Source organism: Xenopus laevis, chromosome 5L, assembly GCF_017654675.1.
Source record: "Xenopus laevis strain J_2021 chromosome 5L, Xenopus_laevis_v10.1, whole genome shotgun sequence".
Classification (NCBI taxonomy): Eukaryota; Metazoa; Chordata; class Amphibia; order Anura; family Pipidae; genus Xenopus; species Xenopus laevis.
The window spans coordinates 15,336,276-15,360,628 of NC_054379.1; the positions used below are offsets into that span (position 1 = coordinate 15,336,276).

The window sequence follows — 24,353 nt, forward strand, 5'->3', positions numbered from 1 at the left end:
TGGAGAATTGCCTCAGGCTCGCTCACTGATAACCTTTATCAGTGGATTTTTTAGCTAATGACCATTAGCCTAGATGTGTTGGGTGCTACATCAATGTGATTGTGTTGAGAAGCTACACATGATGGAGTAAGCTATGCTTGCTTACATGACTGGAAGCTATATGCCAAAGGCCAAAGAAAAGAAAAGCTTGTTTAAAGGAAAAAAGGAAAAGGAAAGCGTTAGGTAATACCTTCTTACAGATAGCTCGCAGCTTGAAAGCAGAAGAATGAAATGCAGAGTTTTCAGATTCAAAATTCACGGCAAAGTCCGTTCTCATAAGTCAAACTGTGTTTTTGGCAAGTCAGTGAGATTATGATTAAATTCAGGAGGGAGATGAGAATCTATTTGCACTGCCCAGGGTAGGGGGTGTATAAAAGCACATGGTCTTTACAATGCCCTGCAGGCCACTACAGCAGAACAGGGGACAGCACTGGGGCAAATTCAATGATTCATTTAAAGGAGCTGCTGCCTTTAATGACATACCTTTTTGTTAAATGCCCAGATCTTGTCCCACTCCATGTTTACCACCGATCGTGAAGAGCCCTGTTGGGGGGAAAGCAAAAGGGAGGGGATAAAAAGGTTGATGACATTTTTTTTAAAAAAAAGGGTTAACAAATTGACTGCATCTATGAAAACAGAATGTATTGAGCTTTAACACTGACCTGCGCTGCAATGAACTGTTTCAGCCCCTCCACTGTCATTCCTCTTCGGAGAACTCCACGTACAGTAGGGAACCTTGGGTCATCCCTGGGTGAGAGATGGAGCACAAGAAAGAGTGTTGTGTGTGTTTCCAGCAAACTGGAAAGATCATAATAAATCAGCAGAGATCCGACACTCACCAGCCATCCACAAGGCCTTCATTGACAAACCAGGTCAGTTTTCTCTTGGAAAGGAGGGTATTGTTGAGGTTTAGACGGCTGTATTCCCAGATGTAAGGCTTGCGGATGCCCAGCGCATCAATAATCCAGTAGAACTGCTCGTCCCGGTCGTGATACTCTGTTGTGCGCAACGCGTGAGTGACTCCCTCTACACTGTCCACAATGGGGCAGGCAAAGTCATATGTGGGATAGATACTGCAAGCACACAAAGTATGTCAAGAATTAAACCTTTAAGGCAGAGGAAGGTATATAACAAACAGTAAATATGTTTGTATACAGTTGCCACCTGGCTGGTATTTGACTGGCCTTGCCAACAAATTACAAGCTAGGGCTAGTGCCAGTATTACAAATTTACCAGCAATATATTTGCCGGTATAAATCCCTCCCTTTCAAGACCCTCATCATGGCCAGTCATGGAGAGGGAGTTCAGTCAGGGGCTATTGTTGTGGGGTCCTGAATCATACCCTGCAAAGGGTGTGGGTCTTAAATAGACAGGGTTTGGACAGGGCAGGGGCATGTGAACAGAATGAGGAATCGTGCGGCAGATTGGGGTGTGTGACAAGACTTGCTTGTTGTGAATTTACCTGTATTTGCTTCCAGTCCGAGGGTGGGGTTGATTCTTGCAGCGGAACAGTGTGGGGTCCCTCATGCAGCCATTGTTGGAATTCATGTCGATTTTTGCTCGGAGACAGCAGGTCTGGCCATATTCCGTGCCTTTCTTCATGTCTTCCCACATTTCTATGTTCTTTGCCACAGCTAAAAGGAGTTGATTTTACTTATTTTGGTGCTTTTAAACAAGAAGGAAAGCTACAAAGGTCAAGTATTGCCAATAGATTAGCCATGATAGTGCAAGCTATAACACTATTTATTCTGAAGAATACTTTTCCATACTTGAGTAAACAGCTCTAGAAGCTCTCTATTTGTTTAGGATAGCAGCTGCCGTATTAGCTTGTTGTGACATCACTTCCTGCTCCCTCATAGCTCAGATTACAGCAGGGAGAGAAGGAAGGAGGGGAAGAGGGAGACATGAGCAAACGGAGCATGCTTAAGCCTGTGCCCTGGAGGTTTATGCTGAAAACAGGAAGTCTGATACAGAAGCCCAAGTGTACACAAAAAAAAAGCAAAGTAAGAAATGCTGTGTTTCTTTTGACAGAGGACTTTGAGGGTTTACTTACTTAATAGCTTACTTAATTTTAGCCTTTCCTTCTCCTTTAAATGGATATTAGCCATATCAATTATAAAAAAAATTGAAAACAACATCTGATTTAACCATATCATGCCTCCTGGAGGATATAGCTTTAATCAGTAGGTCTCCTGTATCCACAGGAGACCCCAGAGAAAAGTTGTTTTTAATTATTCTGGTGCTTTAAAGGGGACCCGTCACCCAAAAAAATTATTCCAAATCCTATTTTATCACATTAGTCAAGCAAAATTAACTTTAATTAACACTTTATAAATTATTTGAATCTTGTTTCCATCAGTCTGGGAATTCATAATTATAGCAAGAAAGCAGCAGCCATTTTGTGGAGACTGTTATTAAGGCAAGCCTTGAATCATCTCAGAATCTTGTTTGTGCACCAGAATGGGGGACCTGATGTCCATCCCCATGCCCTGGTTACACAATTAAACGGTAAAGAGAACGGGGGAATGTGGGGAGAGCAGTGACATCTAGAAAGTGCTGAATGGAAAGTGAAAGTAATTGTCTGCCCCGCCTCTATGCCACGGGCATAGAGGAGTGGCAGACAATATTTGATTGACAGCTGAGATTTTTAAATGAGCTTACAACAGCTATGAATGCTTTAATAAAAAATAGAAATTGGATTTCATGTTTAATTTGAAAAGGACTTTTATTATACAGATTTTTGTGTCTGGGTGACAGGTCCACTTTAAAGGGATATCAGCCATATCAATTGTAAACATTGAAAACACATTTGATTTAACTTGTCTTACAGCAGCAGTAGCCTGACACCAATGCTCTACACAAAAATTTAACAGTGTAAAAAATTTACAAGCAAAAACGACACTAGATGCTTTGACCATAAGGGGTGGACAATTGTCCTCTGCTACAGTTTCAATAGTCAGGACCTGCAGCCAGTGCAAAGAATAGCATGGGGTAGACAGATGCTTTTCCAATAGCAATAACATTAACACAGTGCTGGACTGGAATGCAAGGGGCCCACCAGGAAACCTTATGGGCCCACTTTCCAAACTCTTATTCCTTCTCTCCACACTATACCACTTTATTCTCCTAGTCTTTTATATCTACTTACTATATTCTTCCATTATTAAGCATTTTTCCCCATAACAAAATAGGGAATGACCATGAAATAGGCTAAATGGTTAGAACCAAGAGGGCCCACTGACACCTGGGCCCACCCGGAGTTTTCCTGGTATCCCGGTGGGCCAGCCCGACACAGCATTTACAAATTTAACAGAACTGAGCATTTGTAATTAATATTACTTCCATTAGGAAAATTGGTATTTGTAACTAATAAGGCATGGCAGTTTACACTAGGAATACAGAAATTATTATTTAGAAGGCACACACCTGATGTCAATTTATTTCTGGGGTGCAGATCCCAAGGATTGGGCCAAATATGTCAGTGTCTAAATTTTTGATGTAATAAACTTTTGTTTTTTAAATTGGGTGTGCGATCCTTAAAATTATATATGTGTACACTAGGAATACAGTCAGTTGTTCACATGATCATTGGCCTACTTATTAAAGGCACAGTAACACTAAAATTTAAAAAATCGACTCTACCCCATTCCAGCAACACTTCTATCCTCGAAAAAGTTAAATATATTTAATGCTTAATACATAAATAATGTGATAAAATCCCACTCCCGGTTGTGTATTTTCTTTGGCTTCATGGAGGATTATCAGACTGCTCTGCCTTTTCATCAGCGTGATTTATTTCGATAAGAGCTGCAAGCAGTGAAGCAGATACTAACTTAGTTTGCTTGCAAGATTTATGGCTGACCAGGCTGCTGTCTTTACTGCTGACAGCCCTTAGAGAAATAAATGCTGCTTAGGAAATAATTCTAGCCGCACACCTTCTGGACCTGAACATGAATGCAGGAATGCAAACAAGGGGGGAGAACAATGCAGACAAAGCCTCTGTGAAGCCCATACAACTAACTTCTGGTTTTTAAAAAAAAAAAAAAAAGTCGGCTAGCAGGATTTTGGCGCACACGTAAGTGAATGTCGACACATCACCTTTTCTAAAACACAATACACAACCAGAAGTGGGATTTTATCACATTATTTATTTATTTATTTATTAAACATCAAAGATAGTTAAAGGGCATGTAAAGGCAAAAAAATGAGATCCCATTTTTACTTTCTTTAATGAAAAAGAAACCTATCTCCCATATACTTTAATTAGAAAATGTGTACCATTTTTAGAAGAAACCTGACTGTATGCAGTGAAATTCTCCCTTCATTTACTGCTGTGGATAGGAATTGTCAGACGGTGCCTAACTGCTCTGCAGGGAAACAATCATACTTATGAACAGCAGTGGGAGCCCTGCCTTACTTCCCAGCCATGCAGAACTCAAGCAGCTTTGTTTGTTTCCCTGTAGAGCAGTCGGCGACTGTTAGAGATTTGTATTGGATTCTATTTTTGCCTTTACATCCCCTTTAATGTTTCCAACTCCAGCTGCAGGGACAAAGATCATAGAGCCAGATTTAAACTGATAAAACTGGGATTCTATTTGGAGGATTATTTTGCTGCAGCCACTGGTTCTGGAGAGTTGGAGAAAGTTTTTATTAAACAATACAAAAACTATGCAAACTGGCAGATATTATTTGACTTGTGCTGTTTTGATAATTTATGATGATCCCTAAGCAGCCCAGACCACACTGAGCATGTGCACAGTCTTAGTCTTGCAAAGATGTTTAACAAAGTTACAAGATGGTGTCCCCCTTTATTTATTTATTAAACATCAAAGATAGTTAAAGGGCATGTAAAGGCAAAAAAATGAGATCCCATTTTTACTTTCTTTAATGAAAAAGAAACCTATCTCCCATATACTTTAATTAGAAAATGTGTACCATTTTTAGAAGAAACCTGACTGTATGCAGTGAAATTCTCCCTTCATTTACTGCTGTGGATAGGAATTGTCAGACGGTGCCTAACTGCTCTGCAGGGAAACAATCATACTTATGAACAGCAGTGGGAGCCCTGCCTTACTTCCCAGCCATGCAGAACTCAAGCAGCTTTGTTTGTTTCCCTGTAGAGCAGTCGGCGACTGTTAGAGATTTGTATTGGATTCTATTTTTGCCTTTACATCCCCTTTAATGTTTCCAACTCCAGCTGCAGGGACAAAGATCATAGAGCCAGATTTAAACTGATAAAACTGGGATTCTATTTGGAGGATTATTTTGCTGCAGCCACTGGTTCTGGAGAGTTGGAGAAAGTTTTTATTAAACAATACAAAAACTATGCAAACTGGCAGATATTATTTGACTTGTGCTGTTTTGATAATTTATGATGATCCCTAAGCAGCCCAGACCACACTGAGCATGTGCACAGTCTTAGTCTTGCAAAGATGTTTAACAAAGTTACAAGATGGTGTCCCCCTTTGGACAACTTTGAAAGTATAAATCATTTGTTTGATTAGGCTTGTGGTGCAGTAAGTTCATGTTTATGTTTAGTATACAAAATACAGCATTTCTAGCCTTATTCTATTTTAGACTTAACTAAACTACTTCCTCTTTAACTTTGTCCAGGATAGAAGTGTTATTGGAGTGGGGTAGAGTGGGTTTTCCCCTTATACATTGTTAGCGTTACCGTTCCTTTACGGTGCGTCACACTTACTGTTACTTCTGTGCTTGGACTCTGTTCTCTGCTCTCGCTCTGCTTTCATCTGCTCTGCTGGGGTGTCATCCACATAGGCCTTTCCTTCCTGGATCAGCTTCTCTGCATATTTCATGATGGTGTCAAAGTGATCGGAGGTGTACGTAAACTGATCCGGCTTGATCTGCAGCATGGAGACATCTTCCAGTATGACCTGTGGGTAACAGAGGGAAGCCACATTTAATTTCACCCCACAAACTTCTATAGGATAGTAGATATACAGTCAGGCTCATTCACGAACACTATAAGAAACCCTTGACAGAGCCATGTCACCCATATTGCTTGTCTATGACAAAGGCATTCTCCATCACCAGTGGAAACATGACAACTATTATCCAGAATGCTTGGGACCGGGGGCTTTCCGGATGTTGGTGCTTTCCGTAATTTTTATCTTTATACCTTAAGTCTACTAGAAAATCATTAATAAAACCCAATAGGCTGATTTTGCTTCCAATATGGATTAATTATATCTTAGTTGGGATCAAGTACAATCTACTGTTTTATTATTACAGAGAAAAAGGAAATCATTTTTAAAAATTTGGATTATTTGATTATAATGGAGTTCGGTAATTCGGAACTTTCTGGATAACTGGTTACATAGTTAAATCAGGTTGAAAAAAAGACAAAAGTCCATCAAGTTCAACCCCTCCAAATGAAAACCCAGCATCCATACACACACCTCTCCCTACTTTCACATAAATTCTATATACCCATACCTATACTAACTATAGAGTTTAGTATCACAATAGCCTTTGATATTATGTCTGTCCAATAAATCATCCAAGTCCCTCTTATAGTCATTAACTGAATCAGCATCACAACATCACCCGGCAGTGCATTCCACAACCTCACTGTCCTGACTGTGAAGAACCCCCTACGTTGCTTCAAATGAAAGTTCTTTTCTTCTAGTCTAAAGGGGAGGCCTCTGGTACGGTGATCCACTTTATGGGTAAAAAGGTCCCCTGCCATTTGTCTATAATGTCCTCTAATGTACTTGTAAAGTGTAATCATGTCCCTTCGCAAGCGCCTTTTTTCCAGAGAAAACAACCCCAACCTTGACAGTCTACCCTCATAATTTAACTCTTCCCTCCCTCTAACCAGTTTAGTTGCACTTAGTCTCTGCACTCTCTCCAGCTCATTTATATCCCTCTTAAAGTAGAAGGAAAACAAAAAAAAACGCTCGGGAGAGGATGGCGCCTGTGAACTCCGTGGACGGGACATGCGCAGAGGGGTGAGTAACAAGTAAGGGGCATTTGTCCTGGGGGACAGGTAGGCCGGGGGGAGGAGGGAGGGGGAAGGATTTTTGTGCCCAGGGGGTTTCCTTCTACTTTAAGGTCTGGAGTCCAAAACTGCACTGCATACTCCAGATGAGGTCTCACCAGGGACCTATAAAGAGACATAATTATGTTTCATCCCTTGAGTTAATGCCCTTTTTTATACAAGACAGAACTTTATTTGCTTTAGTAGCCACAGAATGACACTGCCCAGAATTAGACAACTTGTTATCTACAAAGACCCCTAGATCCTTCTCATTTAAGGAAACTCCCAACACACTGCCATTTAGTGTATAACTTGCATTTATATTATTTTGCTAAAGTGCATAACCTGCATTTATCAACATTGAACCTCATTTTCCAGTTTGCTGCCCAGTTTCCCAACTTAGACAAATCACTGTGCAAAGTGGCAGCATCCTGCATGGAACCTATAGTTCTGCACAATTTAGTATCATCTGCAAAAATAGAAACAGTACTTTCAATGCCCACCTCCAGGTCATTAATAAACAAGTTGAAAAGCAAGGGACCTAGTACAGAGCCCTGCGGTACTCCACTAACAACACTGGTCCAATTAGAAAATGTTCCATTTACCACCACTCTTTGTAGTCTATATTTTAGCCAGTTCTCTATCCAGGTACAAATACTATGTTCCAGGCCAACATTCCTTCATTTAACCAGTAAACTTCTGTGACACTGTATCAAATGCTTTAGCAAAGTCTAAGTAAATCACATCCACTGCCATCCTAGAATCGAGGTCCCTGCTTACCTTCTCATGAAAAGGTTTCCGGATAATGGAACCCATACCAGTACCGGCCAAAGTATACATTTTTAGAAATAAATTGAAAACAGCATTTATCTCTTTCTGCATGGATAGTCCTGCTACACTGTTACAAATGCAGAACATCCAGGGTCATAATAAAGAACAAGGAGGGGTGCATACTATATTTGTCTGGCCCAACCCCAAATGATTTATTTTGCTGACCTTGTTTCCTGAACAGTGTTCCTTCAAAACATGCACTGGCCTGGGGTAAACTCTTAACAGCGCAGCACCACCATCTTCACCTGCTTACCAATGGCATATTTGGCTGTCTTTTTTAAAATATCCATCCCCCAGTCACATCCTTTGTCCTTTACATTATGCCCAGCCCCTAACATGAACACATAGGGGCATATTTATCAAAATCCACATTTTTCTGAGTATTTTAATAAAATAAGTCTGACCAAACTATAATCCACAATTGGACTTTATTATTTAAAAAGCATGATTTAATCGGGTCGGGGACAAATACGAAGAAATTGAGCGAAGATCTGAATCGTACTTTTTTGGGGAATTTTTTCCCAGAATTGCTCGATTTTTTTCAGGTTTTTTCCCGAAAAGCCTAAAATAGTCAGATTTTCAGGCCAATTCCAGAGGAGAGCACAGAAACTTCCAAATATGATAGGGACCTCTCCCTCTGACATAAAACCACGGTAGGTCTGAGAAGCCGGATTTTCAGATTCAGACCTTTCCTTCCTTGGGGTTTTTTTCCAATTAAAATTCAGATTTTATAGTAAAATAGATAGAATAAAGATTTACCTTCTCAAAGTCTTCCTTCTCCTTTTCGGGGTTTGTGTCATCAAACCTCATGATAAGTTTTCCTTTGAAGTTGACCTGGTAGTGCTGGTTGAGGAGCGCGGCTTTGGCATGCCCAATGTGCAAATAGCTAGGAAATAAAGAAAAACTCTTCTTTTACACTCATCACTGATATTGCTTCACTGCCCAACACAGTCCACAGGAATCTCACAAAATCATATTGTAAGTCATATTTACTCTACTTACCCGCTGGCCTCCGGAGGGAATCTCACCACTACCTTGCCCATCTCTGCACCTGGTAGCTCTACAAACTTTCCAACATCTTGCTTTTTTTCAGTGGGCTACAGAAAATTGAAAGAAATCACCATACATTTGCTGTTGGGCTGGTCATTTGGCATATAACTCTTATAACATGCCTGAAAACTCAGCATATGTTCACCTGAACTGTTTTTATAAATGCATTTCATTCATAATGAATGAAGGGCCCCCATTAAAGAAGTTGTTCACCTTTAAATTCACTTTTACTATGATGTAGAGATAATTTGCAATTGGTTTTCATTTTTTTATTTTTTTGTGTTTTTTGAGTTATTTAGCTCTGTATTCAGCAACGCTCCAGTTTGCAATTTCAGCAGTATGGTTACTAGGGTCCTAAATAGGGATGCACCAAATCCAGGATTCGGTCTTTTTCAGCAGGATTCAGCTGAATCCTTCTTCCTGGTCGAACCGAAATCCTAATTTGCATATGTAAATTAAGGACAGGGAGGAAAATCGCGCTACTTTTTGTTATATAACAAGGAAGTAAAAAATGTTTCCCCCTTCCTTCCCCTAATTTGCATTAGCAAATCAGGTTTCTGATTCAGTTCGTCCGAATCTTTCGTGAAGGATTTGGGGGTTCGGCCGAATCCAAAATAGTGGATTCGGTGCATCCCTAGTCCTAAATACTCTAGTAACCATGCACTGATTTGTTCCTTGCACTCTAGGGCTCAGGGTTTGCTTAAAGCAGTAAAGCCTGAAGTTGCCGAACTAAACTCTAGAATAACATTCACTCACCACTTTGTTGTTGGTTCTGTTCCAAAAGCCAAGCTGGGGTTCCAGAAAGCTGTACCACCTACTGACATTTACTGGGGTCTGACCCTTCTGCACCAGTGTCTGCCATTCACTGCTTGCTGGGAAACAAATATAATACAAATAAAAACTATTATTTTTATATATCTATATATCTATATACTATATCTATCTATATATCTATATACTATATCTATCTATATAACTATATCTATCTATATACTATATCTATCTATATATCTATATACTATATCTATCTATATACTATATCTATCTATATACTATATCTATCTATATACTATATCTATCTATATATCTATATACTATATCTATCTATATATCTATCTATCTATACATCTATATATCTATATACTATATCTATATATCTATATACTATATCTATATATCTATATACTATATCTATATATCTATATACTATATCTATCTATATATCTATATATCTATATACTATATCTATCTATATATCTATATACTATATCTATCTATATACTATATCTATCTATATACTATATCTATCTATATATCTATATCTATCTATATATCTATATCTATCTATATATCTATATCTATCTATATACTATATCTATCTCTATATCTATCTATCTATCTATCTATCTATCTATCTATATATCTATATCTATATATCTATATACTATATCTATATACTATATCTATCTATATATCTATGTACTATATCTATCTATATATCTATATACTATATCTATATATCTATATACTATATCTATCTATATATCTATATACTATATCTATCTATATATCTATATACTATATCTATCTATATATCTATATACTATATCTATATACTATATCTATCTATATATCTATATATCTATATATCTATCTATATATCTATATATAAACACATACACACACATACACACACAGTCTTTAGGAGCGCACACCATTAGCCAGAGTAACAACCTGGGTACTAATCCGAAGAAAATTAAATATAAATGCAATGTGACAGCACTCCAAGGATTTACAGCACGGAACTTCAATCAGGCAAAAAAGGGTTTATTATATTCGACGTTTCAGTTCCAATGTGGAACTTTCATCAGGGAAGCCTTCCTTGCTGAAAGTTCCACATTGGAACTGAAACGTCGGATATAATAAACCCTTTTTTGCCTGATTGAAGTTCCGTGCTGTAAATCCTTGGAGTGCTGTCACATTGCATATATATATATATATATATATATATATATATATATATATATATATATATATATATATATATATATATATATATATATATATATATATATATATATATATATATATATATATATCTATCTATCTATATCTATATTAATCTATATCTATCTATATCTATATCAACACATTCACACAGCACTTTACTGAGATTGTCAGACAATCATCAGTTTCTGCCACAAAAATATATATACAGATAAAGGACCTGTTATCCAGAATACTCGGGACCTGGAGTTTTCTGGATAAGGGATATTTCCGTAGTTTGGATCTTCATACCTTAAGTCTACTAGAAAATCATGTAAACATTTAATAAACCCAATAGGCTGGTTTTTCTTCCAATAAGGATTAATTATATCTTAGTTGGGATCAAGTACAAGCTACTGTTTTATTATTACAGAGAAAAAGGAAATCATTTTTCAAAAATTTGGATTATTTGACTATCATGGAGTCTATGGGAGATGAACTTTCCGTAATGAGGAGCTTTCTGGATAATGGGTTTCCAGATAATGGATCCCATACCTATAGATAGGTATGAGGCTATAGCTATGGCTGTAATCACCTTCCAAGGCAGAGAAGATGCAGATATCGGCTAGAGTCAGGGTGTTTCCCACCAAGTAGGTGCGCAGAGACAGACAGTGGTTGAGCTCCTGGAGGCCTGCACAAAACTCAGGCTTCTGCATCAGTCTGGTCTGACTAAATTCCATCCAATGGCTCACCTGCAAGAAAATAGGAAAAATATGGCTGTCACTTTGAATGAGGCAGTGGTTTCAGAATTAAAGGGCAAGTTACACTAAAAATTTACAAGTAAAAAATCAATTCCTCTCCCCTCCATTAATACGGCTATCCTTGACAAAGTTATCTCTTTTTAATATTTAATACATAAAAATTGCAATCTCCTACTAGCCGACTTCCTTTTTAAAACCAGAAGTTGCTTGCCGACTTAAAAAAAGAGTTAACTTTGTCAAGGATAGCCGTATTAATGGAGGGGAGAGGAATTGATTTTTTACTTACTAATTTTTTGTGTTACCTGCCCTTTAAATTCAGCGTCAGAAGGGGGTATCCATTTTGTCTGCAATAGACACATGCACGGAATGTTGATCAATTAAGAATAACTACAGCGTTAAGGCTACCATCAGAAGGTTTACCTTTATTTTAATTTGTAGTGTGATATAGAGGGATTCATTCTATTTCAATTGGTCATCTTTATTTATTCCGTACATTTTGTGATTAATTAGCCTTTCTGTTCTGCCTCTGTTCATGCTTCAACTATTCAAGCTGTTTGGTTGTCAGGGTCACTATGACTGATTGTGTGGCTCCACTTATTCTCATGTTTCATTGCATACCTTTCTTTCAGGCTCTCTATCATTCATCTTGAAATTTCATTTTAACCCTAGGGAGGGTTAGGGGCAACTGAATTGTCTTCTGAGGGTGACTGACTAAAGAATTGACCAAGTTACTGGTAAGAGTTCCACTTGTTTTCCAGCAGACTGTGGAAAGAGGACTCTTGTGCTCTGGAATGAGACATTTGAGGGACATGGAAAAGGCTAGATATGTTATATTGGCTAAAGAAGGCTCAGTTCCTGTGATCAAAAGTTAGAAATAAAGAAATAGAGGCCCTATAAATGGAAAAAAACAGACTTACTGTGCACAAGAAAAAAAGAAATAGGTTCCCTGTAATGTGGAAAATACCTATATAATAAACATGGAAATGGATTGTTCATTTAATACACTTTAGGGAGCTGAATGTCCCATTCCAAGACCTTAATAATAATTGTGATATTTAGCAGCGCATTCCAGCTGGAAAGCTACAAGACTGACATTGCAGGGTTAAGGGAAAACTATACCCCCAAAAGGAATACTTAAAGGAAAACTATACCCCTCAAACAATGTAGGTCTCTATAAAAAGATTTTGCATAAAACGGCTCATATGTAAACCCTGCTTCATGTAAATAAACCATTTTCATAATATACTTTTCTATTAGTATGTGCCATTGGGAAATCATAAATAGAAAATTGCCATTTTAAAAAAGAATTGTAAGAATCACAGTGCACACAAACATACCAACCAAACAATTCTTCTTAGGTCACATGAGCCAATTAACAGACAGAGTTATGTCTTTTACTTCCACACTTCTTCCTGTTACAGTTAGAGCTGCAGTATTTCTGGTCAGGTGATCTCTGAGGCAGCACACAGGGATCCCGTCATTGGAAAACATGTTTTTTTCACTGAAATCCATTTCTCAAAAGAGCAAACAGATTTTATATTTATATTCAATTTTGAAATCTGACATGGGGCTTGACATTTTGTCAATTTCCCAGCTGCCCCATGTCATATAACTTGTGCCTGCACTTCAGGAGAGAAATGCTTTCTGGCAGGCTGCTGTTTTTCCTTCTCAATGTAACTAAATCTGGCCATAGATGTTGAGATTTTTAAAAGATCAGGTCCTGATCATGATACCACGATCTTCTCGGAACGATCGTACGAATTTACCATCAACTAAAAAGACCAATTTGCCAGGAAAACAAAGGGGAGCTGCCTGCTTGTCCCTGCAAACAGATAGATTGCACTGGGACCGACAAAGATTTTTTGACCGAAAAATCGTAAGATGTACGATCGTTCGAATCCCACTAACCGCACGAAAATTTTGAAGGATTGGTCGGACTTCCCTAAAATCGGTCGTTCGGCAAGAAGAATCGTTGCGTCTATGGGGAGCTTAAATGCGTCTCAGTGAGATATGGGTTTTTACTATTGAGTGCTGTTCTTAGATCTACCAGGCAGTTGTTATCTTGTGTTAGGGAGCTGCTATCTGGTTACCTTCCCATTGTTCTTCTGTTTGGCTGCTGGGGGGGGAGAGGTATTTTTTTTTTACAGGTTTTTTCCCCCACAGGTTGAATTCTCCTTTAAGCAACAGTTATATATATCAAATTAATGTTGGTATGTTTGTGTGCACCGTACAATCCCAGGGGGATGGGCTTTATTTTTTAAAATGCCAGTTTTCTATTTATGATTACCCAATGGCACATACTACTAAAAAAGTATATTATTATGAAAATGGTTTATTTACATGAAGCAGGGTTTTACATATGAGCTGTTTTATGCATTATATTCTTAGAAAGACCTATATTGTTCGGGGGTATAGTTTTATTTTAAATCAAAATACAAAAAAGTCATTATACAGGGTGGGAATGTAGTTGACATGAGTTAATAACTTGACAGAGGCATGCAAGGGTTAAAGCCTAGGGCAGGTTCCACAAACCCTGGCCGCCAGAAATGTCTCCCAACAGAGAAGTGGCAGGAGCAGCTGTACAGAGCGTAAAAAGATCCCGACACATAACACATGGGGCTGTACAAATGGTGAGGAGGGGGTCAGGGTTCATTTTGGGGCAGTATCATTGCTCCTGAAAATTGGAAACAGTATTTGTATAGCATTACTATAATACGAGCTTTAAACAGCAGGACAGTGCATAACCGATGGCCAAATTGTTTTATGAACAAGGGCATACAAATTAAAGGATTTGTTCACCTTCCAAACACTTTTTCAGTTCAGATGTTTTCAGATTGTTCTTCAGAAATAAACAAGTTTAGTTTTTTACCATTTTTCCAAAATCTAAGTTTAAGGGTCAGGGCACACAGGCAGATTCGGCGACTAATTTCCGCAAACTGCCTCCCCTGCTGGCTAAAATGTAAATCACCAGTGGCGGGGAGGCAGTTCGGGAAGATTAGTTACCCCAAAGAAGAGATTTGTCCCCGGGCAACTTATCTCCCTGAATCTGCATGTGTGTGCCCTGACCCTAAAGTTGAATGTTGGTGTCTCTGGTGTTTGAGTCTGACAGCTCAGTAATTCAGGTGCAAATTCTGAACTGTTACAATTTTGCAACATTTAGTTGATCCATTTCTCAGCAGCATCTCTGGAGTATCAGCAACTATTGTATCAAGTCTAACAGCTGCCTGTAATGAAACTCAGAGATTCTGCTCAGCAGGGACAAACATAAGAAATGTATCAATTTCAAAGTTCACAGTTGGCGACCCCTCCCTCAAGCAGTAGTGATGTGCGGGCTGGCCTGACACCCGCGGGACCAGCGGGTTTGCAGCGGGTCGACCTCGCACCCCCTGTTTTTGGGTGACTGCGGGTGCAGGTTGAGCTCCAAGCTCAGAGAGCTTCCAAATGCCGGCTTATGGGTTGAACTTTTATAGACGCGCGCCTGATGCCCTGCCCTTTTTGTGACGTCATGGGCGGGTGGCGCAGGTCTATAAAAGGAAGCCTGGCGGGCGTGAATGGTGGGAGGGCGGGTCTGGAAAAGGCAGACCCGCACATCACTACCGAGCAGCTTTAGAAAGTTATACAAATAGTCTTACCCTTCAATATTAGAAATATGGTCACAAATAGAAAGTAATTGGAAAAAGTCTATTTCTGGTGAACTATCTGAAACCAACTGAACTGAAAAAAAGTGTTGAGAGGTGAACAACCTCTTTAAGTACAAACAAAAAAATTCACTGTCCCACAGAGCTTACCATCTAACGAATGGAGTGAAACAAGTATATGGTAACAGAGCCTCATGTGTGTGTGAGGATGGGAGATTAGGGAGTTTATTATTATTATTATTATGCAGTGTTATTATTGGTACCCAGGCATCCTCACCTCTGTCTGTTCCATCAGATGTGCCCCACTCAGTCCTTTATGTGGAGCAAGTCTGGCCAGGTAGCGTACGATGGAGTGCACATCAGTGAAGGAGATAGTACTGGAATAGAATAGAAGTCACGATCAGTGGTCACTGTGTTTAGTCAGAATGCTCACCAGCTGAAACAGTTTTTAGCCAAATATGCACCTACACTAAGGGGCAGATTTATCAAGAGTCGAATTGAAAATTCGAAATTGCAATTCAAATTTTTTTATGGTCAAAACTTCCAAATTCGACTAGGAAGTTATTCAAATTGTTTGCAGCCTTCCTGACATTCAAGTTTTTTTTTTTTTTTCAGAGAAAAACCTTGAATCGAGTTTTTTAAATTCAAATCGAATTCTTTTTGAATTTGAGTTTTCAGGTTGATATAATTCATCCAAATTTTAAAAAAATTCTATTTTTATAATAAATTTCGATTGGTCAAATTTCGAATTTATGGGAGTTTAGTGGAGTTTTTCAAAACGTACATGAATTCAAAATTCGACCTTTGATAAATGTGCCTCTAAAGTTACACAAAACGCTAAGTATAAAGATATCCATACACAGCCAATAAAAGCTGGGGCCTGCCCAACAACAATCCCCTTCTAGAGTCTTGCAGCGGGTCGGGTACCCGCGGGTTAGCCGCAAAAACCTGCGGTACCCTGCGGGTTGCAGGTAGAAGTTTCGGGAGCGGGTATGGACGCGGTTCTCTGGGTTTGGGGATTGCAGTTCGGGTCGCGGGTCTTCTAAATAGCGAGTTTTACTCTTTTCCGATCACGCCTACTTCCAATGATGTCACTTCCGGTTTACAATGACAGCACTTCCTGTTTCTTGATGGTCAGCGGGTTGCCGATCAGGATGCGGATAAGGTACTTGCGGGTCAGGTAGCAGGTCCAAGCAGGTAAGTATGCGGGTTGCGGGTCCGGGTTTTAACAAATTGGTTCCAGGCAGGACTCTACCCACTTCCAACCAACCATTCTGCACAGAACTAGTATCTGATCTTTAGCCCAGGGGTAACATTGCCAAACAAGCAATCCTTCATGTGGATTCCCAACTTTAGTCTCTGACCCCTGATTATGCCCAACCCCACACGGTGTATGTCATATCTTCTTCCCCAATTGTATTCCCTAAGGAGCAGGGCCCTCTTGGCATCAGTCAGTATCTGTATGTAATCTGTACATGGGGAGGTACATTTATCAAAGGTCGAATTTCGAATTCATGCAAGTTTTTAAAAACTGCCATAAATTCCAAATTCGACCAATCGAAATGTATTAAAAAAAAATATTTAACTATGACAACTCGGATGAATAAGAACGACCCGAAAACTCGAATCAAATTTGAATTTAAAAAACTTGATTCAACTTTTTCCTTCGAAAAAAACTCAAATGTCAGGGAGGCCGCAGACAACTCCAAATTGATCCCTGGACCTCTCCCATTGACTTAACAGCAATTAGTCAGGTTTTAGCTGGCGACTAGTCGAATTCGATTTCTTAAAGGGCCAGAGTATGATTAATCTCAAAAATTGCATTTTTTTGACCATAAAAAAAATTACAATTCGAAATTTCAATTCGACCCTTGATAGATCTGCCCTTTCATGTATACACACACACTCTTCTACTGTACAGCACCATAGAATATGTAGGCGCTTTAAATATGCTTGGTAATAAGAAAATACAAAATACTCATTCCACGGTTGTATTTGTAATATTATTATCAGTCTTTTTATGGCAGTGTGTTTGCTTCTACCCTCTCATACCTTTCAACTGATGTAAATGTGATATTGCAGAGAAAAGGCAGAACACTTACTCTGTTACCCGTAGGTGGGTGTCCTTCCCTTCCTGCACATTGATCTGTATTTGGCCCTTCAGATGTTCCACGGTCCACAAAACAGCTGCAAGGAAAACAAGGGAAGAGTTAGCAAAATAACCAGCATCTTATTCTGTATGCAGAACCCATGAGTGTATACACCGGCGCATGTAGGGTAAGTATAGGAGGGCTGATCAAGCAGAATTATTAATATATCTTTAAACCCAGTGATCCCCATCCAGTTCCTCGTAAGGAATATGTTGCTCCATAAATGCTTGGATGTTGCTCCCAGTGGCCTCAAAGCAGGTGCTAATTTTTGAATTCCAGGCTTTAAAGCAAGTTTTAGTTGTATAAAAACCAGATGTACTGCCAAACAGTCTCCTGTAGGCTGCCAGTCTATATATGGGCTACCAAATAGCCAATCACAGCCCTTATTTGGCACCCCAAAGGATTTTTTTTTCTTGTTTGTGTTGCTCCCCAACTCTTTTAATTAATATTTGAATGTGGATCAGGGGTAAAAAAAAGATTGGGGACTCCTGCTTTAAACCTAAACACATACTGGCATTTGTACATAACTAGTGATGGGCGTATCTGCCCCGTTTCACTTCGCCGAAAAATTTGCGAAACGCATTGAAGTCAATGGATGTCAAAATTATTTTGACAAGCGACAATTGGCCATTCCAGAACATACAAAAAGTTAACTTGAAGGTGAACCACCCTTTAAAAGTCAACTGGAATTTTGGGGGTTATTTACTAAACTCGGGTCAAGCTTTTTGGGGCAAATCTCAAATGTTTCAAGATTTATTAAAGCCGATGCAGCAAAAAGCCAGAATTCGAAAATATGCCATCTCAGACCTGCCGTGGTTGTGTATAAGTCAATGGGAGAGGTCCCTATGCAATTTTGCAGATTCTGTGGTCTGCGCTGGAATAAACCTGAAAATCTGACCATTTCTGACTTTTCAGGAAAAAATTCTGACTTTTCGGGCAAAAAATCGGGTTTTCAGACGATTTTATCGAGTTTTTAATCTAACCTATTAAATAGAGCTTTTTTTTTAATAATAAATAAGGTAAAAATCGGGTATTACAGGTTAGTTGTGTTTTTTTTTTATAAAATGAGAAATTCGGATTTTAGTAAATAACCCTCTTAAGAGTTTTCTTGAAACTTTATGACGAGTGAAAACGTGTAACAAATGGATATTGGGCAGTTGCTCTGTTACTATGCGAGAACAGTCTCTGGATGGAGATGCCTTTAAGACAGCTAATGAGTAGGTTCATTTACACAAGGGCAAGTCAAGTTTGGGTAGAAAACAGGTTTAGTGAATCAGACCTGCTCCCCTCTCATGCTGAAGAGCTCAATTCCTTTAAAGGGCTTGTTCACCTTTAAACGAACTTTTGGTACGATGTAGAGAGTGATATTCTGAGAAAATCTGTATTCGTTTTTTTATTATTTGTGGGTTTTGCATTTTTTCCAGCAATCTGGTTGCTAGGGTCCAAACTCCCCTAACAACCATGCATTGATTTGAATAAGAGAATAGGAGAGGCCTGAATACTAATTTTAAAAAGTAACAATAAGAATAGATTTATAGCCTTATAGAGCATTTGTTTTTAAAACGGGGTCAGCGACTTCTGACAGTTGGAAGAAAGTCAGAAGAAAAAAGGCAAATAATTCAAAAATTCAAAAAAAAAATAAAGACCAAATGAAAAGCTGCTTAGAATTAGCCACCCTATATATCCTATTTCTATTCAAGCCTCTCCTATTCATATTACACTCTTAATCAAATCAGTGCATGGTTGCTATGGTAATTTGGACCATAGCAACCACATTACTGAAATTGCAAACTGGAGAGCTGCTGAATAAAAAGCTAAATACCTCAAAAAACACAAATAATAAAAAATTAAAACCAATTACAAATTGTCTCAGAATATCACTTTCTGCATCATACTAAAAGTTAATATAAAGGTGAACAATCCCCTTTACAGAAGAACAGGGTAATTTTAATTTCGCCCGGGTGCTGCCAAGAAACGAAATCGGACTACAATGAAACCTCAATTTTTAAGTCCCCTGATTTTAAGTTTTCCTGCATTTTATATTTATTTGTGGTCCCACCAGTTTATAATGCATTTCAATGGGTGCATTTCCCTGATCTTAATTATGTTTTCCCTGATTTTACATATAAATTTTGTCCTGACGTTCCCAAAAACTACTTTTTATCCTCTATGAATGTTATTATTAGGGATGGGCAAATTTTTTCGCCTTGTTTCGACATGGAAATGACACCTATAGACTTTAATGGGCGTCGGAGACATTTCGCCGGCGGAGAATTTTTGGCAAAACAAAATGGGTCAAATTCGCCCGTCCCTGGTTATTATTTGTGAAATAAAGAGGTGTAAAATACTAATCAGATGTATATTTTGCCATGGTTCTGCCTGTAAATGGTCAATTGCAATTAGTCTGCCTCTTATACAGTCCTGCGACAATCACTTATTGCTTTAGGTTGTGTATGTGACTGACAGAGAGTCTTGCATATGCCCCCCATAGTGTAACATTAACACTGCAATGCTTAACCCTTGTTATTAGCACACTAAGGGGCAGATTTATCAAGGGTCGAAGTGAATTCGAGAGAGTTTTCGAAGTAAAAAAATTCAAAGTAATTTTTTGGATACTTCGACCATCGAATAGGATACTACGACTTCGATTCAAAGTAAAATAGTTTGAATATTCGACCATTCGATAATCGAAGTACTGTCTCTTTAAAAAAACTTTGACTTCAATACTTCGCCAAATTAAACCTGCCGAAGTGCTATGTTAGCCTATGGCGACCTACTAGAGCATTTTTCTAAGTTTTTGGAAGTAGAAGTAAAATCGTCGATCGATTGCTGAAATCCTTCGATTCGAACAATTTTACTTCGACCGCAAAAAGGCCAAATTCTATGAAAAAAACTTCATTTCGTATTTCAATTCGATGGTCGAATTTTGAAGTATTTTTAACTTCGAAATTCGACCCTTGATAAATCTGGCCCTAAATATTGTATCTCAGAGTAAAACAGATTCCTGTGCTTATATCCTTTCCGTACTTTAAGAAAAAGTTACTTTAACACATTTCCCTGATTTTACATTTTCCCGGATTTTATATCATTTTTTCCTGGTCCCTTGAAAAACGTAAAATGGGGGTTCTACTGTATTTTTATTTTCTTATTTTTATTGTGATCTATCGGAACCACTCAGGTACACAACCCGTCAGCACTACAATACATATTTTCCTCGGCCACAGAATTATGCTTCATCCCATCAGTAGAACAGGCCCGGTCGTACCACTCCCAGACAGGAATGAGTCCATTAGCATCAGAATAGATCTCCTTTTGGGACTGGAGCGGAAATACATAATTCATAGCTGCCTCCATTAATGGGGCGGCTCAATCCATTGTCTGTAACTACCAATACATTATTTAGCAGCAAGCCAAAAACAAACCCAATGCAGAATCTAAGTCCCATCACATTTGTTCACAAAACACACAGTACAGGTGGGGGGGACCTGTTATCCGAAAGCCCATAATCCAGAAAGTTCATAATTACAGAAAGGCCGTCTCCCATAGACTCCATTTTATTCAAACAATCCAAATGTTTAAAAATGATTTCCTTTTTCTCAGTAATAATAAAACAGTAGCTTGTACTTGATCCCAACTAAGATATAATTAATCCTTATTGGAAGCAAAACCAGCCTATTGGGGTTATTTAATGTTTACATGATTTTCTAGTAGACTTAAGGTATGAAGATCCAAATTACGAAAAAATCCATTATCGGGAAAACCCCAGGTCCCGAACATTCTGGATAACAGGTCCCATACCTGTACCTTGTACTTGATTCTAAATAAGATTCTAAATAAGATACAATTAATCCTATTGGGTTAAATTTTTAGTAGAATCAAGGTATGGAGATCCAAATTACCCATTATCCAGAAACAAGCCCAGGTCCAGTACATTCAGGATAATAGGTCCCATATCTGGATTTCCTCATTCCCTGGCACAGTAAGTAACTTGAATATCCACAAGGTTCTAGAGGAATCCTTTGCACTGGCACAGTGATCCAGGTTTAGGAGTTTTGGAAATGATATGAGGTTACACTTCGGGAATCCTGAGGGTCCCTCATTGTCATATTGTAATAGGCTATGAGGCCTATGAGGACGTATAAGATCATCGAGAATAAAACTAATAAATGGCAGTTTGGCTTTGTTATGAAAATTAAATTCCTCTCTGGAATAGAACACAAACAGCCTCCAAAGTATCATGTTCACCTGTGGGTTTGGATGCACAGTGTCTGCTCACCCAAACGGAACCTAAGGGCAGAGATTACAATGTAATTATCCTACCGCACACCTGTAGTTCACCAATCCTGCAAGCTGGTGGTGCGTTCCTTCCGTTGACCCGGCCGGGTCCCTTAGCAACCAATGTGTAAAAGAAACTGATCCGCACACACAACGTTTCGGGGGGGAACACCCACCCTTCATCATCGGATGATAATCCCCAACTGCACTAATCGGTGTGTGTGCGGATCCGTTTCTTTTACACATTGGTTGCTAAGGGCAGAGACACACGCTCAGATTCAGGGAGATTTAGTCATCCGGCCTCTTCTTCTGGGGCCACTAATCTCCCCGAACTGCCTCACGTCGGCTAGAATATAAAATCGCCGACGGGATGGCACTTGCCTCAAGTGGCCCGAAGTTTCGACATGAGGCAATTTTGGGTGACTTCGGAAAACTAAGTGATTTACATTCTAGCCAGCAGGAGGCAGTTCGTTACGAGGAAACTTTGGGCGACTTCGAAAAATTAAGTGCACCGATTGCCATCCTGCCGGCGATTTACATTGTAGCAGGCGGGAGGCAGTTTGGGGAGATTAGTCGCCCCGAAAAGAGGAGATTTGTCGATCGGCGACTAATCTCTGCCCTAAAGCTGGTCATTCACTATAAGATCCATTTGTTTGGCAAGGTCTCAAAATGAGTGGATCTTCTCCCAATATGGCCACCAAAAGGTTACTCAATATTGGGCCAAACAATCAGATTACATACCAGCCAATGGGACGAGGACCCAGGTCCTCAATCGGCCAGGGAAAATCAAACCTGCCTGATCAAGGTCTGGCTGATTTTTGGTCAGATATTGGTCTGGGAGGTCCGTTTGAGGAGGGCCATACGCTGGCAGATAAGACGCTGAATCTAAAGGGCCAGAATGGGAAGCTTCAATCTGACCTTTGGGGGTTTTTTTATTCACCACTGTCATCCGACAGAAATCTGAGGCAAACAAAATGCCAGTGGTCACCAATCCTAATGTGATATATAGGGACAGGCTCCCTGACTGATGCACACACAGGACATGGAAACAAAAAAACTTACTTGAGTGAGAAGATCTACCCGTCATCGACCTGTGTGACTCCATCAGGAGCTTGACATTATAGAACATTAGTAGTAATGACACGGGGGAAAGGAGAGACTCAAAGACTGCTGTTCATTGCTGCAACTGTCAAACCATAGAAATATTAAGGTGTGTATGATTGGAGGGGTTTTATAGCTTCTAAAGATTCTGTTTCTTCTTTCCCACTCAATACCTCCCTGTATCCTCTGCTCTCCTCCTATTAAAGTGATTGTTCAGTGTGAAAATAAAAATGTGGTAAAAAGATGAAGTGACTGGATGTGTAACAATAGCCAGAACAATACTTCCTGCTTTTCAGCTCTCTAACTCTGAGTTAGTCAGTGACTTTAAGGGGGGCCACATGGGACATAACTGTTCAGTGAGTTTGCAATTGATCCTCAGCATTCAGCTCAGATTCAAAAGCAACAGTTATGGCAAATGTGCCCCCCCCCCTCAAGTCACTGTTTGGTTACTGCCTGGTAACCAATCAGTGGAAAGCAAGAGAGCTCAAAAGCAGGAAGTAGTGTTCTGGCTATTATGTTAGACATCCAGTCACTCCAGCCTTTATACATTACATTTTTGGCTAACTATGTTGGAAACATTTTTTATTTTGCACAGCCTATTTACCCAGTTTTTATTTTTATACTGAACTCTTCCTTTAATCTCATTCCAGCACAATTCCACTTTAATCAATGATTAAAGCACAAATACATCTCCGGTGCTAATTCTAGAGAAGCTTTCAAGCCTTTTATCCCATCAGTGAAGTGAGTAAGCCTATCATTCACCGGAAACGCTGCCACAGCAATGTCATGGGAGTGTATAGGAAATCTCTCTCCTTACAGGTATGGCTAGAGAAAGAAATAGATGTAGCCAAGATATTTCATAGCAGGGCTTCTGGGCATTATAGAGTTCAGCACATATACAGTGAATATGAATAGGCAATTGCTTGAGTCACAGCTCACAGTGCATGTAATAGAAACCTTGTTCATCAACTAGTTAGCTCACTGTAACTTATTCACTTTACACACATAGGTATGGGATCCGTTATCCACAATGCTCCAAATTATAGAAAGGCCATCTTCCATTGACTCCATTTTATACAAATAATCCAAGTTTTTAAAAATCATTTCCTTTTTCTCTGCAATAATAAAATAGTACCTTGTATCTATATCTATATGAATGAAGAAGCTCACACTCTCAGGGCTTATCACATCGAAAAAAAGGTGTTTATTCAGATAACAAAACAACTAACGTTTTGGCTCGCACTCAAGCCTTTCTCAAACTAACGTTTTGGCTCGCACAAGCCTTTCTCAAAGTGAGAAAGACTTGAGTGCAAGCCGAAACGTTAGTTGTTTTGTTATCTGAATAAACACCTTTTTTTTTCGATGTGATAAGCCCTGAGAGTGTGAGCTTCTTCATTCTTCAACTTAATTTTTGGGCCTTTTGCACCCAGGCAACTACGACCGTTTGACGTGTTGTGCCAATATATATATATATATATATATATATATATATACACACACACACATACATACAAATTTATAG

General features: G+C 39.0%; 1 protein-coding gene across 5 annotated transcripts in view; it reads right to left on the bottom strand.

Moving 5' to 3' along the window:
* eprs1.L (glutamyl-prolyl-tRNA synthetase 1 L homeolog) overlaps positions 1-24,353 on the bottom strand; it is a 52,631-nt gene that overhangs the window by 23,236 nt on the left and 5,042 nt on the right. For 3 of the 5 annotated variants that reach the window (XM_041562032.1, XM_041562031.1, XM_041562030.1), the window contains exons 2-13: positions 17,408-17,492; positions 15,583-15,682; positions 11,502-11,658; positions 9,677-9,792; positions 8,873-8,967; positions 8,630-8,756; positions 5,741-5,933; positions 1,502-1,673; positions 879-1,112; positions 702-786; positions 523-582; positions 230-250 (exon numbers count right to left, since the gene is read on the bottom strand). In XM_041562032.1, coding sequence (XP_041417966.1) covers positions 230-250; positions 523-582; positions 702-786; positions 879-1,112; positions 1,502-1,673; positions 5,741-5,933; positions 8,630-8,756; positions 8,873-8,967; positions 9,677-9,792; positions 11,502-11,658; positions 15,583-15,682; positions 17,408-17,492 — 1,445 coding nt within the window. The remainder of the gene's footprint in view (positions 1-229; positions 251-522; positions 583-701; positions 787-878; positions 1,113-1,501; positions 1,674-5,740; positions 5,934-8,629; positions 8,757-8,872; positions 8,968-9,676; positions 9,793-11,501; positions 11,659-15,582; positions 15,683-17,407; positions 17,493-24,353) is intronic. The other 2 variants (XM_018261575.1, XM_018261573.1) reach the window with 1 other exon arrangement.